An 11,642-nucleotide genomic window follows, 5' to 3' on the forward strand; every position below is an offset into this window, starting at 1 on the left:
GGTCAAATATTATTTTTAAATACGTGTATGAAGACGGTCAAACAAAATATATTGCAGAATACACAAAAAATTCCAACTGATCCCGACCATCTGTCAAGGACCTTTAAATTCTATTTTCAAAACAAATAGCGGCTTTTGGGCTCCCTCTATTAAAAAATCCTAGATCCGCGCCTGATCTAGGGTAGGAAAATCCCTTTGCACGAACGTGTGGTTCGCATGTTTACGCCTACAAGGCGAAGTAGAAGTTGAAACATTTGTTCCTTCATCACATTTCATGTAGGCTAGTGAATGTACCTGTAATTAACAGCGAAGCAATATACATTAAAGGGACACACCCTAGTTACGTTTATTTGTTAACCATTACGGCGTTGTTTTTCGCTATTAAACCCCATTTTTCACAAATAAAATTGCACTTTACTTACATTTTATTATTTAGAATACACATTTCCATTCACCTGAAGTGCTTTTTGGTAACCCTGATGTTTGTAAAACCACGAAATGCATTTTTTGCATTTTTTCACAAGACGTGTTGTCGAGAAAAAAACGTTAAGCAAGCGAGGTCCAATCTATTTTTAGAGGGGATATTTCCATTTCAATATCACAGACGTTGGTATATCATGTGACCGTTATCATTTTGGTTCAGTTTGTTTTCTCGTGCACAGTTCGTGCAATCAACATCCGATTTGTTGTTGTTCATTTGTGAGATTTTTCTTCACAGTTCGTGAACATTTTCAGTAACAATAAAGTTCGGACAAGTAAGTGTCTCAATACAAAATGTTACAAACCCTTAAAACCAATAATTTTGCTCAGTCTTACGATATCTGGAGAGGGGATACAACCAGGACGGAACAGTTGGAACATGTCCAGGAGAGGTGAAACAAATGCACCCCAAGTCTGTGAAATTTGTCGTGACGTAGGCATTGTTGTGCTTCGAGCGACCTCTACCGGTGACATCAGAATACTAACTTTCAAAATTATTTCAAGCAATTGGGACATGGGGATTCCCATGTTATTTATCGATATAAAACCTGCTTTTTCACTCCATTTGATAAAAATGTGATCTAAGTGTGTTACAGTTTTGTAGATTAACCAAATTATAATTTATTTTCGCTGGATGGAACTAGGGTGTGCGGCTTTAAATCAATGTATTAAATTTCGTTCTTAATATATTTCTGTGAAATCACTAATATAAGAAGGTTACATCGGATACATTTACTAGCTGTGTTTCAAGTATTAATGTTGCAACATGAAATTTAAACAAAATTCAATCATATAACACAATTTGTATTATTTTTATAATCTGACAATAAAATTTACGTTTTCTTTGCACATTACTGTTGACATTTATATTTTTCATCACTTCAGAGCTTATCACAGCAGAAAAATGATGCAAAGCAGTCGATATCATTAAGCGAGAAGTAGAGGAAGTATTTTGGAAAAGAGATGGAATTGACAAGTCTGAAGTAGCACCGATTTTTATAAATTTTTCATCAGGTATTATTCATACTCCTGAAAGCATACTATATTTAAGCAATGACATTGCTTGTTATGACTTAAGAACCACCCTTACCACCACCCCTTTATGATACTGACATGTATCATGACAGTATAAAATGTATCTGAGCAAAATCATATTCTATGCTAAAGTTCGTTTTTTTAAAAACACTTATAGATTTCTATGCAAGTTCAATTATGGTGTATTAAAAGAATCGGGCTAAAGATACATAAACAAAGCAGTTAAAAGATATAAGACAAATAATCATATAGCTGAGGAATTACCGTATAAGAAAAAAAGCCACCATAACACAGTAACCGCACATTAGTTACAAAACAAAGCCAGTCTGTTAATTAGCGAAACGTTTTACTTGAAATGTACTACTGATATTTTATAGATGACGAAAGTAGTAATGACGATTTATGATGAAGAAATGTTTGATGATGATGTTGGCCACTACAGCAGAGTAGATTAAAGTGATGATGACGACAGTATAGATGACGACAGTGATGATGAAGAGCGAGACAACGACAGTAACAGATGCCAGAGAAGGTGAATGAATGATTTGACAATGACAGTAGTACGTAACTGTAACATAATTGTTATTGTTTGCAATTACATGTATTATTATTATATTAATTATGTAAACCTAGGAAAATCCGAAAAAAATCAATACTGCGTTACGTGTACTAGAAATTAATATCCCTTATAAACACAATATTTGTTAAATTTATGTATATTACAATAACTTAGTAAGTATTTAAACAAACATTAATCTGTTGTTAAAAATATATTGTTTGCATTTAGTAAATTGATTTTAGGCTTTCGTCTTTGCAAATATAAACAACAATTCACCCTCCGTGTATATGTGTCGATTAATGAATGTGCATGCAAGTATAACCATTACTGTTAAATGACGTTTACAAATATTTCGAATTTTTAGATGGTGACGGAGAAAACAATGCAACTATTCACAGCCCTGCAAGTCCAGGTGGTAACTGTGCTGTGTGTGGGTTAAGGGAACCGCCTATGGTTAAGAAGACGAAGTCTACTTATGACTGGGGCCAATGCGATTTATGCGACTTGTGGGTGCACCTGGAACATTGTTGTCCACAGAAAAAACTTGATGATCTTGACGACTTTGTATGTCCCAAGTGTGCCAAGATACTAAAAAATGAAAACTAATGATTGTATCTTACGTGCATGCTAATGGCATGCGATCTTCTGCATTCGATGATTGTGTTAAAGTAGTTCTTCATGTTTCTGGCTCTTCCCCATAGTTTGGTTTTAAGTGTTTCTCCTTTTAGCAAGGTATGCTGGTTTTGTGCACTGGTGTAGTTGATGGAGTTTTGGTGTGTCTTGTACTCGTGGTGTTTTGGGAAGCTGAATCCCATCGGTGCTTGATGGTGGTTTTGATGTTTTGGTAAGACAAGATGATTTGATATATTTTTTCAATTTCTTTCCTCATTGGCAAGTTTCCCATTCCCACAATGATCTGGGATTAACTGCAGAATAATAGTAGGTTTATTGAATAGGTAATTTGTTTTTAAGGCAACTGATACATTCTGTTCCAGGGCAAGGGCGCAGGGTGTGTGTCACTCGGCTACAGATTAAAGGGATGGATGTTCTCACTTGTAATTCTAAACTTTGGGTAGTATATGTTTCCTAAAGGTTTATGTTAGTATCTGACTTTGCTGTTTTCAGTTGATGGTTTTGAAATTGCCATTCAAGCGTTTTTTGGTGAAAGCTTAGAACGTGCTGTGCCTCTGAAGACATGTTTCTCTCATCGTATTACAAGCTGTGTTGTTCCAGCGGTTAAGTGTTGGCTTTCTGTACCATTTCAGAGATGGGAGTGGTTTTCATTGTTCGAAGGATGGTTCTGAGGCAGAGGTTATATGTTAGACTTTTTGTTGTTGTTGATACCAATTATTATTAAGAGTGTAGGACGTATGTATACAGGTTTTACATTTAATGTAAATCGTAGATGTTCAAGTATATTTGTTGTGCAATGAGAAAACGTAGTTATACGAGTGGAATAGAAATTGTTGATTTTCGTCATTACTGGATGAAATTAATAACACAGATAGGTGTTAATTTTCAATGTTTGATTTTCAGTAATAGGTACATGTATTAGGCAATAACACATAATAATATGTATTTGTTAATTGAAATGGTAGACTGTTGAGAACAATTGTTGTGCATTAAATAACATTTTTATACATGTTACTTTTATTATAAATTATAAATTTTATAAATATATCTTGTGCAATGAGTATAAACACATATATTCAGGACAAAATTGGTAACACGTATGTATTAGTTTTAAAATGTTTTATATTTAACTGAAAGTATTACATGTAACAACGTATACCCATATGCTTCAGTTGATAATTGTTTGTTAAGTACAATTATTATGCATTGCATAACACAACACGTGTGTTGCATATAATACAAATCATAGATTTTGACATTCTTTTATTGTGATATGAGTAACGTATTTATATATGATTTACTGTTAATATATATTGTTGATTTTTAATTACAGGGTGAAATGAATAACACCAATATCATTTGCATGTGTGTTAGTTAAAAATTATTTTTTAAAGTACATTTCTCATAATACACCTGTTGCAGTTGGTAGAAATTGTTGAATTGTTCTTGGTACAAGCAGAAATTAAGGTGCTCGTCTGTAGTATAGACCTGATGCAGTGTAAAAAAAAAAAATGATGGAGAACAGGGGTCAGTGTTTGGAACAGAATGTCAAGTGCCCAAACAAGTTATTTGTCTAATGTGATACATATCACTTAAAGACTCGGGTGTTCTAGCTGCTCTATTTTGCCGCCCTCCTTTCTCGTTCTGCCGCTCTTCTATATTTTTCAGCGCCACTCTTTAATTTCCCGAACCCTACTATATTATACAGCACCAATCTCCGCTGTTTCCAAATGCACACTTTTTTCAACACAATTATAATCATCATTCTGCACATTGGACATCAAAGGAAACAAGCCGACTTGTGTGCATGAAAAAGCAACTGACGAAAAACTTCAGTAGCTTACTACAGTTACCGTTACCATAACGTAATTTAACAGCATTTTTAACAGCCCTATTTTGTCCCATACCTGTATCCATTTGTATGTTTGATACACACAATAAAAGTTATATTTCACTTGAGCAATGAAAACATTTCATTTGTTATTCAACAAGAGAAATACATTTTTGGCGCCAAATGTGTCACGTGATCAAACCGGTCATTCTGTCTTTTGTCCTCAATTGCAGGTTTAATTGGTTGTAACTAATGCATTTTACTTTCTGTCATTTCTGTCATTCTGTTTATTCGGCAATTGTTTATAAAATATTATAAACTTTTCACTTTTTGAGGATATCACCGCTTATAAAAACAACGGAAGTGGTTGTGTTTATAATTAAAATAATTTATCTTGGGTGCCAAATAATATATACACCGACTTTCCAAAAACGAAACTATTTTTTATCAGTTGGCAGTATCAAAGCGATTGATTCATTCAGTGAAGATGGAAATAAAATCAACAGAGTTTTTTTTTTATCCCACATTAGGGGATCACTTTACAAATATCTTTATAGTTTTACATATATCTTGAAATCTGTATTAAAATAATAATATTAAAACTTTGATCAGTTCAGCAAAACTGGAATTATCCGTGAATGTCACACCGACAACTGTCACGACATTAGTATGCCTGTATTTCGTATTAGCTTTTTTTTTACAAGATGAGAGGCAAAATAAGGAGTGTCTTTCCACAAAGTTGACAAACCTACACAGAACGATATATGATAATCAAGCTTTTTTTTTTTTTGCTTTTGGTGTTTGTTTGTTGCTTCTTTTTTTTTCTTTTTCTTTTTTTCTTTTTCTTTTGAAGGGTGTGGTGCCGCGCGGCAGCCCTTCTTTAATTTTCATCCAGTGAGAACACTGTATGTGTCCGTCTTACCATAAATAGAACAATAATACTTATAAAATAACACTGTCCACTTAGTATAACATTAAATTATAATTAATTTCGTGTCAGCGAAAATGTGCATATATTAGTATTTTATTCGCATAAAAGTTAAAATTTAACATGTTAATACTTACCCTGTAATTATGGCTGTAGTGAAACCTTAACGTAAACGGAATACGGCAATGGTAATGATGTCAGATTAATTACGTCATATACTTTGGAGGCTTCATCATCCTTACGCCCCTCGTGAAGAGTATTCCATAAACAAGCAACATGGCAGACGGAAGAAAACTGCATGTATTTTTATATATGCAATCTCAGCAAAGACGATATCAGCGACATCCTTGCAGTTTCGTGTGTGGAATCTGTATATTTGTAGTGGGTTTTTTGCGATTTGTGTCTGGACAAACTTTGGAGGAAATCTAACGGCAATTAAAGGTAGGAGAGTAATTTTTCATAGTTGTTAACAATTCGGTTCGGACAATAATTACATTTGTTTGATAGATTAAAAACTACAATAAATGTATACCTATAATCTAGAATTGTTGTCCAATTATATAAAATCATAAAATCCCCTAAATAAAATAGAGTACTCTGCAATGTTTCTGAACAAAATCAAACCTTAATCATGTTAATTATTTCAGACTTTTAATCATGTTAATTATTTCAGACTTTATTTCAGACTTTTAATCATGTTAATTATTTCAGATTCGTAAACTGTCAATCAGAGAGTATCTACTGATGGCTGTGCCACTTCCTAAAATGCAAGCTGTATTTAAAACACTGTTTTCTGAATCCGAGTTCCTGTCTCCTTACGGCATCCGATCATTATCAAAGGTGTGTTAGTTTTTTGTTTGAACTATAATTGGAGAAGATTAAATGTTAATTTGTTTGTGAGTGGGATGGGGTGGGAATTCTGTAATTTCCAGCCAGCAATAGCACTGTTGATCTAATTTGAGTGATATTTTTGAAGTTAAAATGAATGTTCACAAATTAAAATTGTATCTGAAATAACACTAAATGTTCATGTCATTGACGTGTGTTAGGACAGATGTCTGAGATAAAGCTGTGATATTTGTTCTGTTGTACAGGTGTATGAAGACGAGCCGTACTCAGTAACTGTTAACGATACTGAGTTGGGAATCCAGTACACCCCAGGTGAGACTCAAGACATCATGTTTGGAGGAAACAGCAACTGGAGAGGACCCATTTGGCTCTGTAGTAAGTTTAGCTGTCCTGAAAATTAACAAAGGCTGGGAGAGATAGCTACTCATAACATAACCTAGCACTTCATTGTGTGTGATCATTTCTAAATACCACCCCAACCACCCCCCACTGCAACCCGAAGGAATAATCCATTCATAAATGATTGTTTTATTGGTACTTTGAAGAAATCATATTGATGGACATTACATCTATTTGAAATGAACTTGCCTTGCTGCTGGGGTTGAATGGAGTTCAGTATCGGAGCACATGCTTGAGGTGTGTTAGGAGTATGTCCTGTGTATATTGGGTGTATTCCACCAAGTTGGATCCCTTAGACAATATTAATGTGAAAGCTGAAATTGCTACGTACAATGTTTCAGCCAAAATACACACCCTTAAAGGAAATAAGAAAAAATAGTGGGTTACACTACTAGTTTCAGATTCAGTGGGAAGCGTTTTTGACTAATCTACTTCTGCACAAAAATTGTCATCCTAATAAGTTTGACCACACTTCAAGTACAATAGGACCAGGGACATTGATACTGGTTCAGATCAAATTCCAGCAATTTACTGGCCAGATGAAACAATGTTTTATGACAAGTCCTTTTACATATCTCACCAGTGGCATGCAAGACCCTGTTTAATGGGCTGTTTGAAATTAGGTGCACTTCGAACTTTGATCTGATCAGATGCTATTTGGTATAGGCACACTTCGAACTTTGACCCTATCAGATGCTATTTGGTATAGGCGCACTTCGAACTTTGACCCTATCAGATGCTATTTGGTATAGGCGCACTTCGAACTCTGACCCTATCAGATGCTATTTGGTATAGGTGCACTTCGAACTTTGACCCTATCAGATGCTATTTGGTATAGGTGCACTTCGAACTTTGACCCCATCAAATGGTATTTGGTGTAGGTGCACTTCGAACCATGATCTGATCAGATGATATTTGGTATACTGCTACCTCTAACTAATCCCCTCCCTTGCCACTGTTTGGTAGGAGTGGCAAGCTTGGTGGGAGTGGCTAGATTTGTTTAGAAATATATTTCCATATACTTACCTTTTATGACACCCAATAGCTGATGTGTATTTTTATGCTGGAGTGTCGTTACATATTCATTATAATAACATAATAATAATGTTTAGAAATTCTACAGCATGTCAGACTTGAATTCACCTTAGTATTAAAATGTGCCATTAGATCTTGCCAAATGTTCCTTTTCTTTACCTTGTTAGTAGTACAGTCAGACCTCAGTAATCCAGAGATTTCACCAGCTGAAATACAATTAACTCAACACTGTTAATGTGTTCATTAAACCGAATATTCAGCTTCCGGAATTCAATTTTTTAAATTGTATGTAAGGCCATAAACCCATATATACAAGAACACATATATTGATATTGTGGGACCAGTTGTTCAAACGATTAGCCTGCAGTTTTGGAAACAACACAAAGTAGAAACTTTATTAATACCTATATGGTTAAAAATATCTTGGTACATATCCAAGTGATATGTCCCACTAGAATGCCAAGTGGGACGTAACACTTCGACATCACATAATGACATCATCGATTGGCGCACTATAACCTTACATGAACGCCAACCAAACGAGTTGAGTGGTATAAATTAAGATCGATTATGTGTTCCTCGTGAAACAATTCTCATTGTTGCTTTCTAAAGTTTATGACAACTGAAAACTATTTTACTTGGGACACAGACACGATACGAAATGGAAGCTCATCCAATATCCTATAATTATTACATTTTACATTTCCAAAAATATCTAAAAATACATGTTTATAAAAGCTTGTGGTCAGCTTTACCATTATTTTAACAACTGACCCCTGGTGCAGGTGACAGTATTTTCAAGAACAGTGGAATATAGTGATAATACATGATACATGTCGTTATAAATGAAGTACAGTTGAATCATGTTGGCCCAAACCCCGTTGGTGTTCGAGAAAGTGTTAAAATAATCAAATATTTCAACCTAACCATTTGGTCAACATCGTGTAAGTGTAACTTGGGACTTCGTTTGGTTCGAGCATTGCAGTGCATTTTACCCTTCTGAGTTCAACCGAATGAGATTCTAGTGTATCTACATTAACACATAATGGTTCAGTTTAATGTAATGCAATTACCTCTTCTCTACACTATAATGCTTTTACAATATAGATTCCTATATTTTTCAAAACATCTTCATTATTTATTGCCATTAAATTAGTAAACAGATAAAAGGATCTGGTATGTAGTACTTTCTAGGAATATATAGAGAATACTACATGAGTGGTAGTTAGATACCATTTATCTTACGAGTTGTTTTAAAACATATCTTAACGAGCAAAAGCGTGTTGAATACGTTTTTAAACAAATTGTAAGATAAATGGTAATTAATGGACACAAATGTTGTATTCTATTTTTTACATATCCTAAAAAAACAGACACAGACAAGTTAATTTCAAGTTAAGTTGTACATCAGGGACAAATCGATTCGACTGTTTAAAATTTTTATTGGATGGTATGGCATTGATGACCTGGTCATCACTTAGGAGTGGCCAGTTGTTTGTCTTTAAAGTGTTATGGCAGGTAGATGTGTTAACAAGTATGTGTTAACAACAAATGGACAACTTGCTCGAGAGTTCGTTCAACCACAATGGCCACAAAGTGTCTCAAACCTCTGAGTGTTTTAACTGTAGGTGAATGATTCCAAGTTCAGTGATCTACTATTTTGTTCACATTCTCATTGCCTTTATACAATTGAATAGTCACTGATAAAACCTAAGTATATAATTGTTTTGCAATCCTCCTCCCCCTCCCCCCCCCAAAAAAAAAAATAAAACTGTCACTAAAGTAAAGCCCTGAAATTGAAAGAAACATGTTGGTACAAATAAATTTTAATATTAAAAATCCAGTTAAGAAATGACTTAGCAGATAGAGCTGATTATGAAATGATAACTTTGATTGACAAAATACTGAAAAATGTTTTCTTAAAGTATACTAGTAGAATTATATTTTGTCAATATTTTGGGAATATAAATATATTTTTTGTTATTTAAAAAACCCATAAGTCTGTATTTGTTGCTTTTTTTTCCTATTGGTTTGCCATTCAAGGGAAATAAGCCTTCATGGAATGATTCAGTACTACGGAAATGTTATGATTCAGTATTACGGAATGTTTTTAATCTGGACACGTTTAGGAAAAGACATACTGTCCGGATTTACATGGTTTCATTGTAGTACAGTATAAGACAACACAATGTAGATATCTTTTCTAACTGTAGATCGTATGTCATAATTACCGTGTGATGGAAACCAGCTGTTGATTCAAAAATACAAATGTCATTAAACCCATTCCTTGCTTCGGTTTCAGTGAACTACCTGATAGTTCAGTCTCTGGAACACATCCAAGAGGCATTGGGTGACAAGTTCAAGGTCGTTTACCCAGCAGGAAGTGGTGTGAAGCACACGCTAACTTTCATCATCAAGGATATCTCCAAACGAATCGTCTCTTTGTTCCTGTCCAATGAAGCGAACGTCAGACCTCTGCATGGTTGGAATGTTTTGAACCTTTTCTTTCAATCATTTATTCAACATCCTTGGCTGCTTTCAAACCTTGTATGACATCTAGATTTAGACTGAGATTGGTGATTAGGATTTTAATTGCATTGTGGGTAAAACAAATGTATCACAGAAATGAAAGTTTTCCGGATTTTTCTAGTGTTTTTGTAGATTGTCCAGTATTTGTCATATTCTCTGTCCAAAGGTGATGATGATATTTCAGCCAACGCTTTGCATCTGATGCGAATAGGGATGGACATTATGCAACCCTAACCTAGCACCAACCTCAGTATCCAACTACCAATATTAAAATTTCTGATATTTTTTTTCAATACCCACTTTCATCTCTGTAATCATGGAAAAACAGATCTGCACTTTGTATGAAAATGATTCATTGCCAAACCTAAAAACCAAGATCAGTGAATTATGGTTGTCCTGTCTGCATTCGTTTTTGTCATAAGAAGTGATTTACTTCTATCTCATCAATACAGTTTCTCATGTTTTTACATGGATTTGTTTTTTGTGGTTTTCCTAATGAAAGTATTTTTGAGTGATTACTCTTGGAATCTTAGATTTTTAATTTAAAAAACCTTTGTTTTGTTAAATTATTTTTAATCTTGCCATGGTATTTTTAGTTGTAAACCATTTGTAATCTTTGAGTGTTTGAAACATTTTCCGTTAACCAACAGGATCTGATGATTGCTATGCAGTAGACCCTCACTGGAAACCACTAGTGTTATTCTACGAGTTCTTTCATGCGGAAACAGGCCGAGGATGTGGTGCCAGGTAATTTTCAGTCCTATAGATGTTTGTTCGCCATTCCAGGCTGACTCTATTCTATTCCAGCTTTCTATTGAGCTAAGTGACATTGGTAAAAATTGCTTAAATTGTAGATTTATTCCTTTAATCAGTTAGAAGCATTCATTAAAATACAGACCTTGTTCAAGGGGAACTATCAATCTCACCCCACATCACTCCCTTCAGACTAGTTCAAGGAGAATAATGTTTAGCTAGTATGTGAATTTATATGTTGTCAATATGGAAATATCTTAAATGGCTCCCCATAATCTAAGTTAGGGGAGCAATTACTACAATCACTCAATTGTTTTCATGGCGAGGTCTGAAAGGACGAGAGGCAACTACACGCTTAGTGGTAGAGCACTTGCCCGAGATGTGATGGGTCAAAAGTTGTGGTATGTACCGTCTTGTATATACCTGTGGTAGACTTTCATTGTTAAAAAGCACAGGACCCATATTCACAAAATATCGTAAGCCTAGTTTTACACGTAAACGTAAATCTACGACTGAAGAGCTATTCACGAAACAACGAAAACGTAAGTTACGTGTAAAGTTAGACGTAAATATAAGAGTGCCTCAGGTTGCAACTAACGCTGCACGTAAGT

General features: G+C 34.5%; 1 protein-coding gene across 3 annotated transcripts in view; it reads left to right on the forward strand.

Annotated features, from left to right (window-relative positions):
- Positions 1-11,642, forward strand: part of LOC121369342 (uncharacterized protein YMR196W-like) — a 43,632-nt gene that overhangs the window by 29,133 nt on the left and 2,857 nt on the right. For all 3 annotated transcript variants that reach the window (XM_041494338.1, XM_041494340.1, XM_041494341.1), the window contains 4 exons: positions 6,178-6,306; positions 6,561-6,690; positions 10,052-10,231; positions 10,929-11,025. In XM_041494338.1, the coding sequence (XP_041350272.1) occupies positions 6,178-6,306; positions 6,561-6,690; positions 10,052-10,231; positions 10,929-11,025 (536 nt within the window). The remainder of the gene's footprint in view (positions 1-6,177; positions 6,307-6,560; positions 6,691-10,051; positions 10,232-10,928; positions 11,026-11,642) is intronic.

The sequence above is a fragment of the Gigantopelta aegis genome, chromosome 3 (genome assembly GCF_016097555.1).
Source record: "Gigantopelta aegis isolate Gae_Host chromosome 3, Gae_host_genome, whole genome shotgun sequence".
Taxonomy (NCBI): Eukaryota; Metazoa; Mollusca; class Gastropoda; order Neomphalida; family Peltospiridae; genus Gigantopelta; species Gigantopelta aegis.